The sequence below is a fragment of the Macaca mulatta genome, chromosome X, assembly GCF_049350105.2.
Source record: "Macaca mulatta isolate MMU2019108-1 chromosome X, T2T-MMU8v2.0, whole genome shotgun sequence".
Classification (NCBI taxonomy): domain Eukaryota; kingdom Metazoa; phylum Chordata; class Mammalia; order Primates; family Cercopithecidae; genus Macaca; species Macaca mulatta.
This window is the reverse complement of record NC_133426.1, coordinates 126,058,617-126,080,958: the sequence shown is the minus strand read 5'-3', so window position 1 is coordinate 126,080,958 and position 22,342 is coordinate 126,058,617. Positions and strand designations below refer to the sequence as shown.

The following is a 22,342-nucleotide window of genomic DNA, read 5'->3' as shown; positions in this document are numbered from 1 at the left end:
TGAGAAGAGCAGAAGATAACAGCACTTTTCAGTTTCAGAATTCTTTATTTCCATGTCTGTCTTTCTCTATGGTGGGCATTCATGTTTATTGAGGTAATGTTAGTCTCTGAACCACTAAATCAAAGAACATAGTACTACAAAGGAAGGTTAGAGATAATAAATTCAAGTAATGATTGTATGAGTGAGAAAAACAAGGCCACAGAGGTGAAATGACTTGCCGAAGGTTGTAGAGATAGTTGTTGGCAACGATGAGATGAGAATTTAGGTCACCTGACTCCTCTCATCTAGTGTTCCCCCAGTCATTTGCCTTTGCACTGCCCTTTTTTCTTTTCTTTTCTTTCTCTTTTTTTTTTTTTTGAAACGGAGTCTCACTCTATTGCCCAGGCTGGAGTGTAGTGGTGCAATATTGGCTCACTGCACCCTCTGCCTCCCAGGTTCAAGCGATTCTCCTGACTCAGCCTCCTGACTAGCTGGGATTACAGGCGCCTGCCACCATGCCCAGCTAATTTTTGTATTTTTAGTGGAGACGGGGTTTCACCATGTTGGCCAGGCTGGTCTCCAACTCCTGACCTCAAGTAATCCTCCTGCCTCGGCCTCCCAAAGTGCTGGGATTACAGGCGTGAGCCACCGCACCCAGCCTGTTTTATTTTCTTCACAGCATGTATCACCTTGTGACACTTTTTAAAAACAGTCTGATTGTTATCCCAATAAACATGAATGCCCACCATGGAGAAAGACGTGGAAATACATTATGAAAGTGTGTAAAGTGCTGTTATCTTCTCCTATCAGTCTACTACACCCCTACACATAAAGTGTCATATAATTAGAAATACTTTAAAGAGTTAAAGATGGTAGTGCGTCAAAGCCACCTCATCCAATGCTCCGGCTCCTGGTGGAACATTTAGTTTTATGCAGGGCTATTTCTCCCCCCAAAGATTGTAGTCAATTCCAGGACAACAGAGAAAACCCACTTTCTTTCCTTCTTTTGTGTATTCTTGCTGTATTGAGCACACAGTAGGTGCTGTGTAAATTCCCGCCGCCAAACACTCATTAACTGCTTTCGTGAAGCGACTGAAGTTATTGAGTGAAGCTGACTCCGGGTGGAGTGATACATTTGGCTACAGTGATTGAGCGGGCCCCTCTTCTCTGGGCCCCTTTTGTATCTTGTAATCTGTTGCACTTAAGTTGATACGTGAAATACACTTATTTGCAGTTGTGATCAGAACTGTGTAAACAGTGTCTGTGTTCGTAATTGGGATGCAGTAGGGACTTGAAAGTGGCTAACTTGAGAAGCGGCGCTGTGGATGATTTTCTTTGCAAGTGTTTCATTTTTAGTACGTTTTCGCAGTAAGCTATTACACAGAGCTAATGATGCATGATGCACAGAGCATTTCAAGCTACTCTGAAGAAAAGGCACCTCGGGGAGCTGCCTGTTTTGTTTTGTTTTAATGTAAAGTCCATTGCAGACCTAAAGCCCTTACAAGGAACATGGTCTCACTGTCGCGCCGCTTAGAAATCCAGGGAAAAGCGTCAGACGAGCCGTGGGCTAACAACGGCTACCTGAGGGCACCTTCTAACCATATTCTCGAACCTCAGAGAACCTTCCTAAATTCCCTTTCTAGAGTCCCCGCCCTCTGCTTGTCACCGTAGTGCGTCAAAGGCCCGTAGTCGTCACTGGAGGGAAAAAAGTACGTCGCGCGAGATTCTGCGACGGGATTTGGAAGTTAGGGAACAGCCGCGGCGCAAGCGCACTGGCCTCACAACCCCGGACGGCACGCGGGTAGGTAGGCTAGAACCTAGAGGAGGGGAGCAGAGCGTGCTGGGGTCTTTTATCGCTCTCCGCGCAGTGCGTGGGTCTGCGGATCCGTGGAGGTGCGGAGCCTCACTCGGCCTCCCCGGCTCGCGCGTGAGTGCGGCGGAAGCCCTTCTGCTCCTCCACGAGTTGGAGGAGTGCAGCGGACGTGCACCCCGGTGTCGGGACGCGAGCTCGTGCTCCTCTTTTCCTCCTAACGGTGGCCCCCACGCACACACTCCAGTCCCCCCGAGAGTTGATCTTCGCCCTTCAGCGCGCGCCTCCTTACCCGGCCCCTCCCACAGGCCCCCCGTTTCCGCCCGCTTGCTAGCTACCTCGCTCGCGGTCCGTAGTCGGCTTCGTCCCTGGGGTCCCTGCTTGGGGGCGGAGAAGATGGCTGGAGGACGTCTGCTGTTGGGGGGCGACTTCCTGTCGCCGCCGCCGCTGCCCCCCCTCCCGCCGCCGCCGCTGCCGCCCCTCCCGCCGCCCCCGCCCGAGCCAGTGCTGGAGCAGTGGCGCTATAGCCACGAAAGTGACTGGCAGTGGGCTCTGCGGCGCAGCTTCATCTGTCGGCACCTGCACAGCTATCCCGGGGCTGCCCTCGACCAGCTCCTCGCCCTCTCCGCCGCCTGGACCAACCACGTCTTCCTGGGCTGCAGGTGAGTAAGGTGTGGGTGTCGGGTTAGGGACGGGGGTGAGAGATGGGTGATGGGGGATCGGGTTAGGGACTGCGGTGGGGAGGGATCGATGATGGTGGTTGGGATAGGGACGGGGGCGGGATGCGTAGGATAGCTTGGAGGCTGGATATTTGGAGGTGCTGGAGGGCACTAGAGGGATCACTCTTGCCCTGGGGGTGGGGTGGCCGACTGTGGTGGCTGGGCATGACATAACAGCTAGTAGGGCGCAGAGATCGCGGAAGCGGCCTCTCCAGGACCAGGGATGGAGATGAAGCAGCGCCTAGAAGAGGATTATTGAGAGATGGTCGTTGTAGTTGGTGGCGGTATTAGAGGACGTGGGAAATGATGAATAGCAGCATCTCGGACCTGCGTAGGGCCTTCCAAGCATGCAGTATCCGCAGAGAATATATTCGACAGTTGGGGTTGTGGGGGAAGGGCGAGGGGACCCCACTGTTCTAGTCTCCTCCTGACCACTCTCTTTTTCCATTCCCCTTAAATAAAACACCCCCCTCTACTTGCAGCCCCTAGCAGGGTCTTACTGTCTTCTCCTGGGGAGGCGGTACGTATCAGCTCTCAGAGCCGCAGCAGCGTCAGCCTTGCTTGTAGATTTGCGCATAATGTGTCTGGACTCAAACAAAGAAATGGATATATCTACTGTAAAAATGGATTGCCCTCTTTTTACCCTAAATGGGATCAGAAGGATTAACATTTGGCTCTGAGTGAGGTTTTAGGGGTGTGTGTGTGTGTGTGGTTTTAGTGGTGTGTGTGTGTGTGTGTGGTGTGTGTGTGTGTGTGTGTGTGTGTGGTGGGGGTGTGTGTTTGTTTGTTTTTCCCCCCTTTCCTAGAACCTGGTGACGTTTTGAACAGGCCTCTTTGAAAGCTCTTTGCATTGAATGGAGACTGCAGTATGGTTCCAACGCAGTTCTTTTTTTTTTTTTTTTTTTTGAGCAGGCTGCTTGGACCTCTGTCCTTCAGAACCCCTAAATCGGCCCTATACTACTCATTCCTTTGATAGACTGGGAGACTGGGAGACGACTTCTTTCGACATTCCTGCAATCATAGTTTGTTTGTTTGTTTTTTATCAGGAAGGGTGAGAAATTCTGGAATATGATCATGTCAATTTTGGCCAGTTCAGTTCCAGGAGTGACTGTAACAGATGCAGAAAAAGGATTGTCTACTCCTGCCCTTAATTATTGAACATGGCATTCAGTGTGATATACTTTGCTCTCATCACATAAATTTATTTTTTTTGTCTTCTGTAGGTTAGCATAATTTCTACCACCAGAGATAATGATTAGGAGGAACTGGTTACAACTGAGGAAGCCTTAGTTATTAAACAAGTCAGATAAATCTACTTGACCTTTGCCTAACAATGTTGTTCTTGAGTTCAAAAGTTACCTTTATCCTATAATCATAAGTCTCCATCATATCACAGAAGGCCGTCGGGAATCTGAATCCTTAAAATACAATAAAAACAAAAACTTGAATGAGGGTAACCGTCCTTTGTGTTAATAAATCTTCCCACTAGAATGGAAGCTTCCTTAGGGATAGGGAGTTTGCTTTCTTGTTTACACCTTTATCTTCAGTGCCTAGAAGATTGCCTGCTAAATAATAGCTGCTCAATAAATGTGTGTGGAGTGAATGGATGTATACAGCTTTATGATGTATAACACATTTTAAATATTTATTTCATTTCCTACAACAACCTGGGGGATCAGGTGGCGTCTCATTTTTACTGCTAAATCAGTGGAGGCCAAGAAGTGAAGTGACGTGTCCAAGGTCTTACAGCTGGGGCTAGGACCCAGGTCTTCTGATGCCCAGACTGATGCTCTTTCCACTGAGCCACAGCTGCCATATTTGGGAAGGATGGATCATGAGTGAAAGCAAGTAACTGACATAAGCCACATCACTATATCTCAGGATTTAATTCCAAGAACAACACCCTTGTACATAAGCAGGGCATTAAAAACACAAAGTAGGCCAATGGTAGTTGGTGTTAAAGGCTCAAGCATTGCAGGCTGTTGTGTGTGCACTCAGGTGCATCTGTGGATACTATGTATGCTATAGTCACCATGTTACATTGTAGCTAAGTCAGTTTAGTTAATACAAGAATTGCCATTACATTATCAAATAGCTTAACTGAAAAGTAATGTTTGCATTATATCTGATAGCTTCCATATAGGAGAAAGGGAAGGGCCAATGAAGAATCTTGGAAGCTAGGGACCAAGTGCAGTCTTCCACTTTAGATGGGCTTTATGTTACCTCTCATCTTCAGGTGGGTAAAACTTGTGTTCCAATACTTGTTGATGTTAATGTAGATGTTGGCAGAGTTCTTGTTTTCTGTGACAGAATACTCTTCTCTCAAGTGAACTGCAGAATACATGGTGAAATAGCTCTTTCTAAACTTAAATTGTTAATTCTTTTTCTTTTTTTTTTTTTTTTTTTTTGAGACAGAGTCTTGCTCTGTCGCCCAGGCAGGAGTGCGGTGGCATGATCTCGGCTCACTGCAACCCCCACCTCCTGTGTTCAATCTATTCTCATGTCTCAGTCTCCTGAGTAGCTGGGATTGCGGGCATGCACCACTACACCTGGCTCATTTTTGTATTTTTGGTAGAGACGGGGTTTCGCCATTTTGGCCAGGCTGGTCTCGAACTCCTGGACTCAGGTGATCCGCCTGCCCTGGCTTCCCAAAGTGCTGGGATTACAGCAGTGAGTCACTGCACCTGGCCTTAAATTGTTGATTTGTTGCTCAAGGTTTATCACTTGACTTTTGGAACAGGCTGTGAACCAATAGCAAAGAGGAATTTCCTTGCTCTTTTTTCCCTCTGGCAAAATGTTTTGTGTTCCATTTTACTTGGGGCTGAAATAAACTTCTAGGTCAAATAAATCTTTGAAAATTCCTTCATCATAAGACCAAGCCAGGAGGAACTCAAATGTGCAGGGAAACAGAGCATATTTCATTCCTTTTGGTGATGGTGGCAATTTCCACAGAACAAATTTGGGTATCTTCTTGACTCTGTAACTGGGGTTTTCAAACTTAAGTACACATCAAAATCACCTGTTAGGCTTGTTGAAACAGATTGCTGGGTCCCAGCCCCAGGGTGTCTGACTTGGCAGGTCTGAGGTGGGACCTCACAATTTGTATTTTTGACAAGTTCCCAGGTGATGCCGATGTTGCTGATCCAGAGAACAGCACTCTCAGAACCACTGCTTTTTAGGATAAAATAAAAATGTTTCTATTCTGTTTTTTAATCATTTTCTCCCTCATTGTCCAGGCAACCAGAAAGCTCAAATGGCTAAAATTGTTTCACTTCGTTTTTTCATTTGTCTGTTCCGTTCAAGTAAACAACTTAACCAAGAATTTTTTCTGCAAGCAATTTCTAAGATTTGTGGCTAGTGAAAAATTAGTTCAGTTTTCTGACCAACTACACCTGCAGCACTTAAATAATTGTACATATGAATGCCTAAAGAACTGTGTGATTTTTACTTAAAATTGTAGATAGTGTCTTTATATTTAATAAAGCAGTTTGATTAACTGGGGCATTTAGTTTTCCAGTCGTTGATCAATAAGATTAGGAGAATCCTGGCCTACTATTTACCTTTGATGAGACATTAATTAATAGATAAAATATACCTTAAAATGAAACCAGCTTTGCTCCCTTATTTGTCTCTTCCTGGTTGATACAAGACTGGTGTTTGGAAGGTAGATGCTGGCTGGGCTCATGTTGCAAAACTGTGCACATAGTAGGGAGAGTGCAGCAATCACTAGCTAATTAAATGGGTGTGGGAGCTTTTGAAAGATTATCAGTAATCTGGGTATATGTTATTCACTTATGATGTCAGGAGTCTCATTAATTGTTGTTATTGTTGTTGTTGTTGTTTTAATAAAGATGGGGTTTCCCTGTGTGGCTCAGGCTGATCTTGAACTCCTGAGCTCAAGTGATCCACCTGCCTTGGCCTCCCAAAGTGCTGGGATTACAGGAGTGAGCCACCGTGCCTGGTCTGAGTCTTTTTTTCTTTTTCTTTTCTCTTCTCTTTTCTTTCCTTTTCTTTCTTTCTTTCTTTTTTTTTTTTTTTTTTTTTTTTTTTTTTTGTGACAGTATTTCGCTCTTGTTTCCCAGGCTGGAGTGCAATGGCGCGATCTCAGCTCACCACAACCTCCACCTCCTGAGTTCAAGTGATTCTCCTGCCTCAGCCTCCCTAGTAGCTGGGATTACAGGCGTGCACCACCACACCTGACTAATTTTGTATTTTAGTGGAGACAGGGTTTCTCCATGTTGGTCAGGCTGGTCTGGAACTCCTGACCTCAGGTGATCTGCCCACCTTGGCCTCCCAAAGTGCTGGGATTATAGGCATGAGCCACTGTGGCCAGCGTTTTTTTTGTTTTTTGTTTTTTGTTTTTTTTTTTTGAGAGAGCCTTGCTCTGTCACCCAGGCTGAAGTGCAATGGCGTGATCTCAGCTCAGTGCAGCCTCCGCCTCCCAAGTTCAAGCCATTCTCCTGCCTCCACCTTCCAAGTAGCTGGGATTACAGGCGTGCACCACCACACCCAGCTAATTTTGTTTGTATTTTCAGTAGAGACAGGGTTTCACCATGTTGGCCAGGCTGGTCCTGACCTCAGGTGATCCGCCCACCTGGGTCTTCCAAAGCACTGGGATTACAGGCATGAGCCATTCCACCAGGCTCCAGCCCAAGTCTTATGAATAGTTTTTTTTTTTTTTTTTAATTAGTTTTCCTTATGAATAGTTTTGAATAAACAATTTTATACTTGGAAACCTTAATCTTTGCTTAATTTTCAAATCTCAGCTTTTTTATTTGAACTTAGTAGAACAGTTTAATATATTTTTTTAAAGTTTTATAAAAAGGCTGTGCCTGGTGGCCCATGCCTGTAATCCCAGCACTTTGGGAGCCTGAGGCGGGCAGATCACGTGAGGTCAGGAGTTTGAGACCAGCCTGGCCAATGTGGTAAAACTCCATCTCTATCAGGCGTGATGATGGGTGCTTGTAGTCCCAGCTACTCGGGAGGCTGAGTTGGGAGAATCACTTGAACCTGGGAGGCAGGGGTTACAATGAGCCGAGATAGCATCACTGCACTTCAGCCTGGGCGCCAGATCGAGAGTCCGTCTCAAAAAAAAAAAAAAAAAAAAAGTTTGTAAGCATCTATTGCTGAATATTTTTTAAATTTCACCTGCCATTGTATATTATAGTGGTTTATGTTATTCATAGGTATGCATATATATGCACCTGTTTTGTGTCCAGAGATGTAAAACTTACGAAGACAGATGTTTTTGTTCATTAGAAATCATCTTTTTATGTGCTAGATATGGTGGGATAGTTGAGTCACATCCTGGTTTCCAAAAGCTTGGTATACTATCAGCTACTTTTGAGAACCATAGACCTCAGAATTTTGGGATTCTTTTTTTTTCTTTTTCTTTTGAGACAGTCTTGCTCTGTCACCCAGGCTGGAGTGCAGCCTGTGATATCAGCTCACTGCAACCTCCGCCTCCCGGGTTCAAGCGATTCTCTTGCCTCAGCCTCCTGTGTAGCTGGGTCTACAGGCGCACGCCACCACGACTGGCTAATTTTTGTATTTTTAATAGAGACAGGGTTTCACCATGTTGTCCAGGCTGGTCTTGAACTCCTAGCCTCAAGTGATCTGCCTGCCTCGGCCTCCCAAAGTGCTGGGATTACAGGCATGAGCCCCCATGCCCGGCCTGGTTTTCTTTTTTAAGCATTTATAATCTAAAGGGTAACTTAGCAGACTTAAAAATATAGTACGTGTGCATCTTAAAAAATTACTATATTAGACTTGCCTTAATGATATCTTACATTTTATTCAATAATACGAATAGTGTATAACCATTAAAACTCACGTGGTAATGATGTGGAGAAAAGGCTTATGGTACAGTAAATTAACAGAAAACCCCACCAGATTTCAAATCAACATAGATGACCTGATAGTGATGGGGAGTTATGGAAAACACAGAAAAAAACATTAAAAAATAAACCTCAACATGGCCGGGACGCGGTGGCTCACACCTGTAATCCCAGCACCAAATTGGGAGGCTGAGGCAGGCAGATCACAAGGTCAGGAGTTCGAGACCAGCATGGCCAACATGGTGAAACCCAGTCTCTACTAAAAATACAAAAATTAGCTGGGTGTGATGGTGTGCTCCTGTAATCCCAGCTACTTGGGAGGCTGAGACAGGAGAATCCCTTGAACCGAGGAGGCGGAGGCTGCAGTGAGCCAAGATCACGCCATTGCCTGGGCAATAGAGTGAGACTCAGTCTCAAAAAAAAAAAAAAAAAAAAAGAGGCTGGGCGCGGTGGCTCAAGCCTGTAATCCCAGCACTTTGGGAGGCCGAGGCGGGCGGATCACAAGGTCAGGAGATCGAGACCACAGTGAAACCCCGTCTCTACTAAAAATACAAAAAAAAATTAGCCGGGCGCGGTGGCGGGCGCCTGTAGTCCCAGCTACTCAGGAGGCTGAGGCAGGAGAATGGCGGGAACCCGGGAGGCGGAGCTTGCAGTGAGCCGAGATCGCGCCACTGCACTCCAGCCTGGGCAACAGCGTGAGACTCCATCTCAAAAAAAAAAAAAAAAAAAAAAAAAAGATTAATTAAAAAAAAAAACCCAACATGTTGATGAAGTTATCAGTAGTTGGAGTTATTATTACTATTTTTGAGATAGGTTCTCACTCTGTCACCCAGGCTGGAGTGCAGTGGTGTGATCACAGCTCACTGTAGCCTCAACTTCCTAGGCTCAAGTGATTTGAGTAGTTGGGATTACAGGTGTATGCCACCATGTCCAGCTTTTTTTTTTTTTTCCCTTTGTAGAGACAGGGTCTTGCCATGTTGCCCAGGCTGATCTCGAACTCCTGGGCTTAAGTGATCCTCTTGCCTTGGTCTCCCAGAGTGTTAGGATTACAGGTGTGAGCCACCGCTCCCGGCCAGTGGTTGGGAATGTAGGTGCTTTTCTTGGTGGATTTTCTAAAATTCCTGGTGTTAAACGTGTTACTTTAAAACATACTATTAAAAAATAGACTCTGGGCCGGGCGCGGTGGCTCACGCCTGTAATCCCAGCACTTGGGGAGGCCGAGGCGGGCGGATCACAAGGTCAGGAGATCGAGACCACGGTGAAACCCCGTCTCTACTAAAAATATAAAAAATTAGCCGGGCGCGGTGGCGGGCGCCTGTAGTCCCAGCTACTCAGGAGGCTGAGGCAGGAGAATGGCGTAAACCCAGGAGGCGGAGCTTGCAGTGAGCCGAGATCGCGCCACTGCACTCCAGCCTGGGCGACAGAGCGAGACTCCGTCTCAAAAAACAAAAACAAAAAAAAAACAACAACAACAACAACAACAAAATAGACTCTGGAGAAACTGAATAATAAAAGCTTTACTGCCTTGGCTTACTTTAAATATGTGGCACCACTTCTTTATCTTTGGATAGCTACTCTGAATAATTATAGAAGCCTCGTGGTCTTACTAAACACTCCAGATTCATATTTACATTGTTCTTTGAATAGTGAAGTGTTTGTTAGGTACTATATAGTCTTTTTCATTATTGTTCAAGCTGGCTGGGCTTCTTCAGTATTATGACTTCATAGCAAAGGACAGAGAACTGTATCAGCAACCTATGCAAAGACTTATTTTTATGGCCTATGGGTGAAGTTGAATTTTGTGGCAGATGTAATGAATAGGGTATAGTAAGTAGGTAGAGTAATTACTAATGCTGGAAGAAACCTGAGAAAAGTGAGCATGAATGAGTGAGCCCTAAGTGCATCACACCGTAAGACATATATGCCATTTGCAGTTGTACACTGTACTTGGAATCAGGCTCTAACTGAAGGTCTGGAGAATATTGACTGGAATTCAAGGTAAGTTGCCTGGTTGTAGGGCCACTTTTGGTAACAGGCGTGGGATTAGTAGTTTAAGATGTATAGACTCATCTCATTTTCATGGTGTTTTTTTTTTGTTTTTGAGATGGAGTTTTACTCTTGCTGCCCAGGCTGGAGTGCAATGGCGTAATCTCGGCTCACTGCAACCTCTGCCTCCCGGGTTCAAGCGATTCTCCTGTCTCAGCCTCCCAAGTAGCTGGGATTACAGGCATGTGCCATCACACCCGGCTAATTTTTGTATTTTTAGTAGAGACAGGATTTTTCTATGTTGGTCAGGCTGGTCTCAAATTCCTGACCTCAGGTGATCCACCTGCCTTGGCCTCCCAGAGTGTTGGGATTACAGGTGTGAGCCACATGTGCCCGGCTTTTGTTTTTATCTCATATTTTGGAAATGGGACTCCCCAGTTTGAATGGAAGTGATATGTAGAATGTATTGTGTTTATTTTATTTTAATTATTTTTGAGACAGAGTCTCGCTCTTGTCGTCCAGACTGGAGTGCAGTGGTGCCATCTCAGCTCACTGCAACCTCCGCCTCCCAGGTTCAAGTGATTCTCCTGCCTCAGCCTCCCAAGTAGCTGGGATTACAGGCACCTGCCACCATGCCTGGCTAATTTTTGTGTTTTTAGTAGAGACGGGGTTTCACCATGTTGGCCAGGCTGGTCTTGAACTCCTGACCTCAGGTGATCTGCCCACCCCAGCCTCCCAAAGCATTGGGATTATAGGTGTGAGCCACCCTGCCCAGCCATATTGTGTTTTAGACTGTGCTTTCTGATGTTCAGATAAGAGTCAATGAAGATAAAATTACTCTTGGTATTTAAATACTCGTGCTAGCTTTAGCAGCAACAGTTGTCAATAGAAAGTGCAGGTTACAACTGAGCTAGCTTCCAGCAATCTGTCGGGGAGGCCACCGTGCCTTGACTTCTGTTTTGCGTGGAATGATACGTGATGGGTGTGCAACCTGTTCTGCTGAAAATGGAAAATGTTACCCTCCTTCTGGTTTAGAACTGATTCATGTAAAGGTGTGATAGTTACTCATTTTCAGAACTTTCTTCCCAAATGCTACCAGAAATCTCTTTTTTGGTCCTAGGCTGGGGAAGGCTCTGAAGGTAGGAAAGGAGAACAGGTAACCGTGATAACAAACACTTCACTTGAGCTCCTGTTTCTGTTTCTCTGTAGTAAAATGTTATTCTATCAAGCAGTCAATCTTCATAAGGAGCCTTTTTTTAAAAAAAAAAAAAAAAAAAAAAAAAGAGTCGGTCTCAGCCGGGTGCAGTTGCTCATGCTGTAATCCTAGCACTTTGGGAAGGTTGAGGCGGGTGGATTACCTGAGGTCAGGAGTTCAAGATCAGCCTGGCCAGCATGGCAAAACCCCATCTCTACTAAAAAAAATACAAAAATTAGCTAGGCATGATGGCGCATGCCTGTAATCCCAGCTACTTGGGAGGCTGAGGCAGGAGAATTGCTTGAACCCAGGAGATGGTGGTTGCAGTGAGCTGATATTGTGTCACTGCACTCCAGCCTGGGAGACAGAGCAAGACTCCCTCTCAAAAAAAAAAAAAAAAAAGAGAGAGAGAGAGAGGGTCTCACTCTGTCACCCAGGCTGGAGCGCAGTGGTGCTATCACAGCTCACTGCAGCCTTGACCTTCCCTGCTCAAGTGATCCTCCCACCTCAGCCTCCCAAGTAGCTGGGACTCCAGGCATGGGTCACCATGCCTGGCTATGTTTTTTGTTTGTTTTTTTATTTTTGAAATGTTGGTGTTTTGCCATGTTGTCCAGGCTGGTCTTGAATTCCTGGCTTCAAGTGATCTGCCCACCTCCACCTCTCAATGTGCTGGGATTACAGGCATGAACCACTGTGCCCAGCCAGGAGACATTTTTTAATTGTATATTTTAAAGCTTTGTCTTAAAATTTCAAACACACAAAAATAGAAAAGAGTTTAATGAATCCCATGTACCCATCACTCAGCAATCATCAGCAGTCTGCCATACTACCCTTCTTCCTTCATCTATTCTGCCCTAGCTTTTTGTGGGCACTAGTCTGGAGTATATTTTTTAAAATCCTGACATCATTTCACCTGTACATTCTTCAGTACACATCTGTATCAGATAAGAATTTTTAAAAATAGAGTTACGATTGCATTATTCATGTTCAACAAAATTAACAGTAATTTCTTAAAAATCACCCAATGCCTCTTTCATGTCGTTTTCTTCATTTGTCTCAAATGTCTTTTTACAGTTTGATTCATTCATGATACAAAGTCTATACAGTGTATTTGATCCATCTCCTTTAACCTATAGCCACTCCCTCCTACAGTATTTATTTGATGACCGGGCTGTCACATACTGTGCCCTCATTCTGGAGTTGGATAGTTCCATTCTTGTGGTGTTTCACATGTTTCTGGGAGTCAGGAACTTGACTAGGTTCAGGTTTAATTCTCTGGAGAGCGATAATGCTTTCTAGATAGTGCCGTGATGTCCTATTGTATCACATCTTGGGGTACATGTTTCATTGTCCCACTTTTAGTGATATTAAGATGATAAAGTCCCCAATCAGCTTTTTAAACTGAAATTTTTCTTGAGATAATTATAGATTCACATGCAACTGTAAGATATAATACAAAGAGATGGCCGGGTGCGGTGACTCATGCCTGTAATCCCAGCACTTTGGAAGGCTGAGGCTGGCAGAGAGGTCAGGAGGTTGACACCAGCCTGGCCAACATGGTGAGACATGTTGAGTCTCACATGTCTTAGTGAGACAGGTATCTTACTAAAAATACAAAAATTAGCCCCGCATGGTGATGCATGCTTATAGTCCCAGCTACTTGGGCAACTGAATCAGGAGAATCACTTGAACCCAGGAGACGGAGGTTGCGGTGAGCCGAGATCACACCATTGCATTCCAGCATGGGTGACAGAGCGAGACTCTGTCTCAAAAAAAAAGTTCCTTTTTGTCTCAAGTAGTGTTCCATAGTGTATTTGTACCAGAATCTAACTATTCACCTGTTGAAGGACATCTGGGTTGATTGTAGTTTTGGGCTGTTACAAATAAAGCAGGTTTTTGTGTGAACATAAGTTCTCATTTCTCTGCAATAAATGTCCAAGAGTGTAATTGCAATTGCTGGATCAAGTGGTGACTGATTTTTTTTTTTTTTTTTTTTTTTTTTTGGAGGCGGAGTTTCATTCTTGTTGCCCAGGCTGGAGTGCAATGGTGCAATCTTGGCTCACTGCAACGTCCGCCTCCTGGGTTCAAGCGATTCTGCCTCAGCCTCCCGAGTAGCTGGGATTACAGGCATGTGCCACCACGTCCGACTAGTTTTGTCTTTTTAGTAGAGACGGGGTTTCTCTATGTTGGTCAGGCTGGTCTCAAACTCCCGACCTCAGGTAATCCGCCCACCTTGGCCTCCCAAAGTGCTGGGATTACAAGCGTGAGCCACCGCACCCAGTCTGATGTTTGGTTTTATAAGCAGCTACCAAACTGTTTTCCAGAGTGACTGTATAATTTTACATTCCCAGCAGCAATGTCTGAGTGATCCAGTTTCTTCTCATTTTTGCCAGCATTTGGTATTGTCACTTTTTTTTTTTTTGGAGACGGAGTCTTGCTGTGTCACCCAGGCTGCAGTGCAGTGACACAATCCCGGCTCTCTACAACCTCTGCCTCCCAGGTTCAAGCGATTCTCTTGCCTCATACTCCTGAAGAGCTGTGATTATAGGCACATGCCACCACGCCAAGCTAATTTTTGTATTTTTAGTAGAGATGGGATTTCACCGTGTTGGTCAGGCTGGTCTTGAACTCCTGACCTCGTGAATCACCCGTCTTGGCCTCCCAAAGTGCTGGGATTACAGGCGTGAGCTACCGTGCCCAGCCATTGTCACTTTTTTATTTTGGCCATTCTAATAAGTGTATAGTGATACCTCATTGTGATTTTTAAATTGCATTTCCCTGCTGGCTAGTGATGAACATCTTTTCATGTGCTTATTTGCAATCTGTCTATCCTCTTTGGTGAAATATTTTGTTTATGTCTTTTGTTCATTTTTTAATTTGATTTTTTTTTTACTGTTGTACTAGTCTTTTGTCAAGTGTGTGGTTTACAACTATTTTCTCCCAGTCTTCAGCTTGACTTTTTATCCTCTTCACAGTCTTTCAAGAGCAAAAATTTTTACTTTTTTTTTTTTTTTTTTTTTTGAGACGGAGTCTCGCTCTGTCACCCAGACCCAGACTGGAGTGCAGTGGCGCGATCTCGGCTCACTGCAACCTCCACCTCCCGGGTTCGAGTGATTCTCCTGCCTCAGTCTTCCAAGTAGCTTGGACTGCAGGTGTGTAGCACTATGCCCAGCTATTTTTTTTTTCTATTTTTGTAGAGAGAGGGTGTTGCCATGTTGGCCAGGCTGGTCCTGAACTCCTGACCTCAAGTAATCCACCTGCCTTGGCCTCCCAAAGTGCTGGGATTATGGGAGTGAGCCACCGCACCCAGCCAAAACTTTTTAATTTCAGTGAGGTCCGTTTTATCACCAGTTTCTTTATGGATGGATCATGCTTGCTATCAAGCCTAAGAACTGTTTGCCTAGCTCTAGATCCCACAGATTTTCTCTTGTGTTTTTTTCAATAAAAGTTTCAGGCCGGGCGCGGTGGCTCAAGCCTGTAATCCCAGCACTTTGGGAGGCCGAGACGGGCGGATCACGAGGTCAGGAGTTCGAGACCATCCTGGTTAACACGGTGAAACCCCGTCTCTACTAAAAAATACAAAAAACTAGCCGGGCGAGGTGGCGGGCGCCTGTAGTCCCGGCTACTCGGGAGGCTGAGGCAGGAGAATGGCATAAAAACCCGGGAGGCAGAGCTTGCAGTGAGCTGAGATCTGGCCACTGCACTCCAGCCTGGGCGACAGAGCGAGACTCCGTCTCAAAAAAAAAAAAAAAAAAAAAAGTTTCATAGTTTTACATTTAGGTTTATGATGCATTTTGAGTTAGTTTTTTGTAAGGTGTGAGGTTTAGGTTGTAGAGTTTTGTTTTTTGTTTGTTTGTTTGTTTTTTGTTTTGCCTATGGATGCCCACTTGTTGCGGTGCCATTTGTTGAGAAGGCTATCCTTCCTCCATTGAATTGCCTTGGCACCTTTGTCAGTAATCAGTTGAGAATATTTGCTTGGGTCTGACTGTGAGTTCTTCCTCCATTAGCTTTTCACCTAATAGGTTTAGCAGCCATTGATTGATTGATTGGTTGGTTGATTTTTTTTTTTTTTTTTGAGATGGAGTCTAGCTCTGTCGCCCAGGCTGGAGTGCAGTGGCATAATCTCGGCTCGCTGCAGCCTCTGCCTCCCAGGTTCAAGCAGTTTTCCTGCCTCAGCCTCCTGAGTAGCTGGTATTACAGGTGTCCACCACCATGCCCGGGTAATTTTTGTATTTTTAGTAGAGATGGAGTTTCACTATGTTGGCCAGGCTGTTCTCGAACTCCTGACCTCAAGTGATCCACCTGCTTCGGCCTTCCAAAGTGCCGAGATTACAGGTGTGAGCCACCATACCCGCCTGATGATCGTTTTTTATTTTATTATAGGTTACGAAATGGTAGTAGTCCATCGTTCCTTCATTTATTAGCTGGAATGCTTCTCTAAAAGATATTTTCCTCATCATCTCTTTGGTTGCTCTAAGTACAGTTTATACAGGAAAATGCAGGATAAATGTTTGCTTTCTTCCTTTCATATTTACCTGTTTGCAGAATAATGACATGGTTCCTTCCATCCTTCAAAGGTGACCAATAATAGTTTGTAAGTATCATTATGAACTAATGGATTTTCAACATATTTGATGTGTTTCAATCCATTGCCATCATTGTTCTTATCGATATTTTAGTTGGCTCACTTTGCCAGTATGAGTTTATTCAGATTGGCTTCTGAGTCCATTTGACACAACCCCTTTGATCTTTGACAGATTCCTTGGTTTTAGGTGCTAGAAGATTTCTCAGGCTCACCTTAGACATTTCCTGCCACAGACTTAGAATCAGCCACTTCTCTAAGGACCCTGATTCCATTTCAAGAGAAGTGGTAGAGACCACAATCAAAACAAATCATGAATTTATACTGATATTTTCAATTCAAATTAAGGTTTTTGCTAAAAATTTTTTGAGTTTATATTTGTATGTCTTATGCTGAAAAAAATCTTGATTTCCTAATTAGTAACATAATTATTCATTTGATGGGTAAATATTTTAGGGCCGATTCTTTGGTTTTATAGCCAAAATACCCTGTTGATAAAGTCTTGTGGGAGCAATTATGAGACTGGCTTATTTTGAAGCTTTTTTGAAAAGACATCCTTACCTGTTTTAACTCTAGATTATATTAACTTAAATAGGTACAGCCCACGCCTGATGGAAAAAATTCTCCAAATGGCTGAAGGTATTGATATTGGGGAGATGCCTTCATATGATCTGGTGCTGTCCAAGCCTTCCAAAGGTCAAAAACGCCACCTCTCAACATGTGATGGTGAGTATACTTGTTTCTGAAAGGTGGGATTTGAAGAAACATGGCTTTCAAAAATGGTATGAGTGTGGTATATGATTTCAAATAACATTGGTAATATTAGTTCTTACGGGTAAAAGAGTTTTAGCTTTTAGTTATATACACTTTTTTGAGTATGCTAAATAGAATTGAAAACTAAGAATATCGAAATCATATTATTATGCAGTCCTTGAAATTTATGCCATGGAACCGCCCTCTAAATAAAATCTTATCCTGTGATCACTTGAGCATCTAAATCCCTAAATCCTCTTGGATGGGTCCGGGATGGACGAGCTTTCTACTGAGCAGTGTTACAGGGAGGAAGCTCTAGTGTCTAGTATAGCCTCATCAGAGTTCATCTATAGCTTTAAATTTGGCATCTCACATAAATCATTAGTTTCCAGCTGTTGTTTGTTCTAGAAAGAAAATAGAGCAAACACCCTTTTGTGATGAATGGGTCAGAGCTGAGGTTTTGAAGTTGAAAACTTTTGATCATTCTTTTTCTTTGATTTTTAGTCACAACTATGTAAAGCACCATCACAGAGTCACTCACCTCTGATACAAAAGAGAAAGGCTTTGTAACTGCCTCTGCTCATCATCTGCCTTGCATTAGAACCATCTTTCCCATTTTCAATCCTTAAGTGAGCTTTTCAGCATGGGTGGTATGAGATTGTACTGGAACAATCTTCCAGTCCACTTCACCTTCCAGCACAAGTGAAGAGTACACTTCACCTGTGCTTTAGCTCATTTGATGCAAAAGCAGCTACCAGTAATGTGTGGTGGTGACCTGCATACTTGACTCAATGGTATATTTTCTATCAAGGGTCTTCCCATACATGTGGAAAGACAGGGAACATCCCTCCTTATGCTGGAATCTTACATTGATAATTGAGTCCCTTCACCCAAATGATGTGAAGTTTTTGTGATGGAAGTATCTTGTACCAACAATGCAGCTTGCAAATAATATGGTTGGTACTATTTTCCTGTTTGGTTCTTTTGAAATATTCCCATTTTAATGAATTGTAAATTTCACTCATTCTATAGGTCAAAATCCTCCTAAAAAGCAAGCCGGTTCCAAATTCCATGCGAGACCTCGTTTTGAGCCTGTACATTTTGTAGCTAGTAGTTCAAAAGATGAAAGACAGGAAGATCCTTATGGCCCTCAAACAAAAGAGGTAAATGAACAAACACATTTTGCCAGCTTGCCAAGAGACATCTACCAAGATTATACTCAAGACTCTTTCAGTATACAAGATGGGAATTCTCAGTATTGTGATTCATCAGGATTCATTCTCACAAAAGACCAGCCTGTAGCAGCCAACATGTATTTTGACAGTGGGAACCCTGCCCCAAGCAGCACATCACAGCAGGCAAACTCTCAGTCAACTCCTGAGCCTTCACCATCACAGACATTTCCCGAGTCCGTGGTAGCCGAGAAGCAGTATTTTATTGAAAAGTTAACGGCGACAATCTGGAAGAACCTTTCTAATCCAGAGATGACTTCTGGATCTGATAAAATTAATTATACATATATGTTAACTCGTTGTATTCAGGCATGTAAGACAAATCCTGAGTATATATATGCTCCTTTAAAGGAAATTCCTCCTGCTGACATCCCCAAAAATAAAAAACTTCTAACTGATGGCTATGCTTGTGAAGTTAGATGCCAAAATATCTACTTAACTACAGGTTATGCTGGCAGCAAGAATGGGTCCAGGGATCGAGCTACAGAACTAGCTGTAAAACTCTTGCAGAAACGTATTGAAGTTAGAGTTGTCCGGCGGAAATTCAAACATACGTTTGGAGAGGACCTCGTGGTGTGTCAGATTGGCATGTCCTCCTATGAATTTCCTCCAGCTCTGAAACCACCAGAAGACCTGGTGGTACTGGGTAAAGATGCTTCCGGGCAGCCAGTTTTTAATGCTTCCGCCAAACACTGGACCAATTTTGTCATTACAGAAAATGCAAATGATGCAATTGGTATCCTTAACAATTCTGCCTCATTCAACAAGATGTCAATTGAATACAAATATGAGATGATGCCAAATCGCACATGGCGTTGTCGAGTGTTTTTACAAGATCACTGCTTAGCTGAAGGTTATGGAACCAAGAAAACAAGTAAACATGCAGCTGCCGACGAGGCTTTGAAAATTCTTCAAAAAACACAGCCCACTTATCCATCTGTCAAAAGTTCACAATGCCATACAGGCTCTTCACCCAGAGGATCTGGAAAGAAGAAAGATATAAAGGATCTTGTAGTTTATGAGAATTCTTCAAATCCCGTGTGCACGCTGAATGACACAGCTCAGTTTAACCGAATGACAGTTGAGTATGTCTATGAAAGGATGACAGGCCTCCGCTGGAAATGCAAAGTGATTCTAGAGAGTGAAGTAATTGCAGAAGCAGTTGGGGTGAAGAAAACTGTCAAATATGAAGCTGCTGGGGAAGCTGTGAAAACCCTCAAAAAGACCCAGCCAACTGTCATTAACAACTTGAAGAAAGGAGCTGTTGAAGATGTGATTTCAAGAAATGAAATTCAGGGCCGCTCAGCAGAGGAGGCTTACAAACAACAAATCAGAGAAGATAACATTGGAAATCAGCTTCTGAGAAAGATGGGTTGGACTGGTGGTGGTTTAGGTAAATCTGGTGAGGGCATACGGGAGCCTATCTCAGTCAAAGAGCAGCATAAGCGGGAAGGGCTTGGTCTGGATGTAGAGAGGGTGAATAAAATTGCCAAGAGAGATATTGAACAGATCATCAGAAACTATGCCCGCTCTGAGAGCCACACAGATTTGACTTTCTCTAGAGAGCTGACTAATGACGAACGGAAGCAAATACATCAGATTGCCCAGAAGTATGGTCTTAAGAGTAAGTCTCATGGGGTGGGCCATGATAGGTACCTGGTGGTAGGTAGAAAAAGACGGAAGGAAGACCTACTAGATCAGCTCAAACAGGAAGGCCAAGTGGGCCATTACGAGCTTGTTATGCCTCAAGCAAATTGAGATCTTACTAATTTATTTTGTAAATGCCTAATGAGGCAGATTTTTGAATTAAAGAGATGCTACATGTTCCGGTTGCAGAGTATATTCATAAGATGTCTCACCTTGTTCATTTCACATAGTGGTTTATTAGATATTGGAACCTAAAGAATTCTGTCTACTTGTATTAGCTTAATCCAGCAGATGATATTGTGCAGTTACTGTTTGTGTCTTTGATATTGCTGTGTCCCTCAGATTTTAGTAGTTTGACAAGCAAGAACACATATCCAAATGGAATTTTACCCCGAGAAATTCTCATTTTAAAGGGCATAGCACAGCAACCTGCAACAATATGTAAAGTTGATATTGACTACAATAAAAATCCAGTCTTAATTCCAGATTTACTGAAAATGTCAGATCATTTTGTATTAATCTATTTTCATCTTTGTGTGAAGCCAGTTATAGAATGTTTAACAATAAATTGTGCTGTACACGTAAATGTCCTTACCAACTAAATGATGTAAAAGTTTCTTAAAGTAATTTTAGTGTTCATTTATTTATAACTTCTACCATGTGATTTCCAGAATATTGGAAGTGATTTACTGTATCTTGTGATATATGGGTTTTAACAAATTCTAGTCTTCACGCTGAGAGAGCACTACTTGAGAGAGCAGTTGAAAGTTTCAAAAACTTTGGTTCAATCTGAAGAAAGGAAGCTTGAACTGTTTGTTCTTGGTGCCTTGCAGAGAGACTCACAGCAACTCTCCATTATAGCTTTCACACGGTTTGGATGTGCAGCACATCCAAGGCAACCACAGCTGTGGTAGAGCTTGGTAAAAGACTGAAGATACATTGGTGCTTTGATGAAAAGGTCAGTTGGCTGGTCCCTCTCTCAAAAAGCTTATTAAGCCTGAAAAGCCAACTTTGTAACATATTTAAAACTGCTATTTTCGCTTATTTCTGGAATGTAAAAAAAAAAAATGTATAAAAAGAATTAGTGTATGCTTCCTGAATAAAAAGGAGCCAAAGTTGATCAGAATGGTGGCGTGCTCATTTCCGGGCAGCAGCCTTGTAGCAGCACTGGGTCTCTGGAGAACGGAAGTGGTGTTTGCACAGAATAGTTCAGCACCCAGAGCACATGTGGATGAATGTCCAGATTTAACAGATAGGAATCAGTCAACTATCACTTTTTTCCTGTGGGCCAACATGCTGGCTTCAACCAAGTCTTAGGCCGCTCCCTTTTATGTGATTTTGTTTTTGTATCTCAGGTAAATCAAGTATAACCTCATAAAAGCACAGGGGAATTTACCATTGATCATTAGACACCTCTAATGAAATGATGTTCGGGACAATTAGGTGGTTTACAGTGCTTGAAAACATTTAGCACCATGCTTGACATGTAATTGGCCAACAAGAAATCGTAATTTCCTTTCCCCTGTTTTGTTTGTTTGTTTTTGAGATGGAGTTTCGCTCTTCTTGCCCAGGCTGGAGTGCAATGGTGTGGTCTCGACTCACTGCAGCCTCCACCTCTTGGATTCAAATGATTCTCCTGTGTCAACCTCCCAAGTAGCTGGGATTACAGGCACCCGCTGCCACGCCTGGCTGATTTTTGTATTTTTAGTAGAGACGGGATTTCACCATGTTGACCAGGCTGGTCTTGAAGTCCTGACCCTCAGGCAATCTGCCCACCTCGGCCTCCCAAAGTGCTGGGATTACAGGTTTGAGCCAACGCGCCCAGCCCTGTTTTTTATATTTTACATTAAGCGGCTGCCCACTGTGGTTAAATTAATGCTTAAAAAACATAAAAGGATTAGCCTTTATACCTGGATCTCTGTAACTGGTAATCATCTACAGTAACTAACCAGTGTGATAATGGTTTTCCATTAACGGTCTTTCTACAGTGCATAGCCTTTCTTAATGTAGGTAGGAAGAGAAATGAGGTGTACATTTTATTTTGGCACTTCATATTAACATTGGCAAAAAGAACTAAGCAATATATTTATAGATATTATAGGATTACAATTTTTTTTTCTTTTTTTTTTTGAGACAGGGTCCCACTCCGGTTACCCAGTCTGGAGTGCAGTGGCGCAATATCAGCTCATTGCAACTTCCGCCTCCGGAGTAGCTGGGACTACAGGTGCACACCACCTGGGCTGGCTAATTTCTTGTATTTTTAGTGGAAATGGGATTCTGGTCTCAAGCTCCTGGAGTTACACAGCCCACCCTCTTCAGCCTCCCAAAGTGCTAGGATTACAGGCATGAGCCACTACACCTGGACTACAATTTTGTTCTGTTTTTCATTTACAAGGCTCATACCAGCCTTCAGAAGCTATGGTTGAATTTGTGAGTTAGAAAAAACCTGCCTTCAATTCTCTGAGTAAGAGTGGCTTTGGGATTAAGGGATATGAAAAGTGAACTGATTACTCTCTTTAGATTTCTTTCTTCTTCCCCAAATGATTTTGAGGCGGGGAAAGGTACGGGAATGTTAAATGTGAATCTGGTTTGTCTAGGTGAG

At 43.6% G+C, this 22,342-nt stretch overlaps 1 protein-coding gene and 1 long non-coding RNA gene across 5 annotated transcripts; one reads left to right on the top strand and one right to left on the bottom strand.

Annotated features, from left to right (window-relative positions):
* Positions 1-1,744: 1,744 nt before the first annotated feature.
* NKRF (NFKB repressing factor) lies at positions 1,745-20,863 on the top strand. 4 transcript variants are annotated; one of them, XM_077987414.1, is made up of 4 exons: positions 1,745-1,780; positions 2,098-2,451; positions 16,704-16,834; positions 17,894-20,863. In XM_077987414.1, the coding sequence occupies exons 2-4, from the start codon at positions 2,186-2,188 to the stop codon at positions 19,849-19,851; spliced, it is 2,355 nt and encodes a 784-aa protein (XP_077843540.1). In that variant the 5' UTR covers positions 1,745-1,780; positions 2,098-2,185; the 3' UTR covers positions 19,852-20,863.
* Positions 4,890-11,618, bottom strand: LOC144338807 (uncharacterized). Its single transcript, XR_013413190.1, has 3 exons — positions 10,929-11,618; positions 9,753-10,684; positions 4,890-6,578 (listed from the first exon to the last, which is right to left on the bottom strand). It is a non-coding gene; the product is annotated as an uncharacterized LOC144338807 (long non-coding RNA).
* Positions 20,864-22,342: the final 1,479 nt, after the last annotated feature.

What these genes read in the sequence shown, in the direction of transcription:
- NKRF (XM_077987414.1), top strand. Translation starts at nt 2,186, where the DNA reads ATGGCTGGAGGACGTCTGCTGTTGGGGGGCGACTTCCTGTCGCCGCCG. An exon ending in CACGTCTTCCTGGGCTGCAG is followed by an intron (nt 2,452 to 16,703) that starts GTGAGTAAGGTG and finishes TAACTTAAATAG; the next exon opens with GTACAGCCCACGCCTGATGG. An exon ending in CCACCTCTCAACATGTGATG is followed by an intron (nt 16,835 to 17,893) that starts GTGAGTATACTT and finishes CTCATTCTATAG; the next exon opens with GTCAAAATCCTCCTAAAAAG.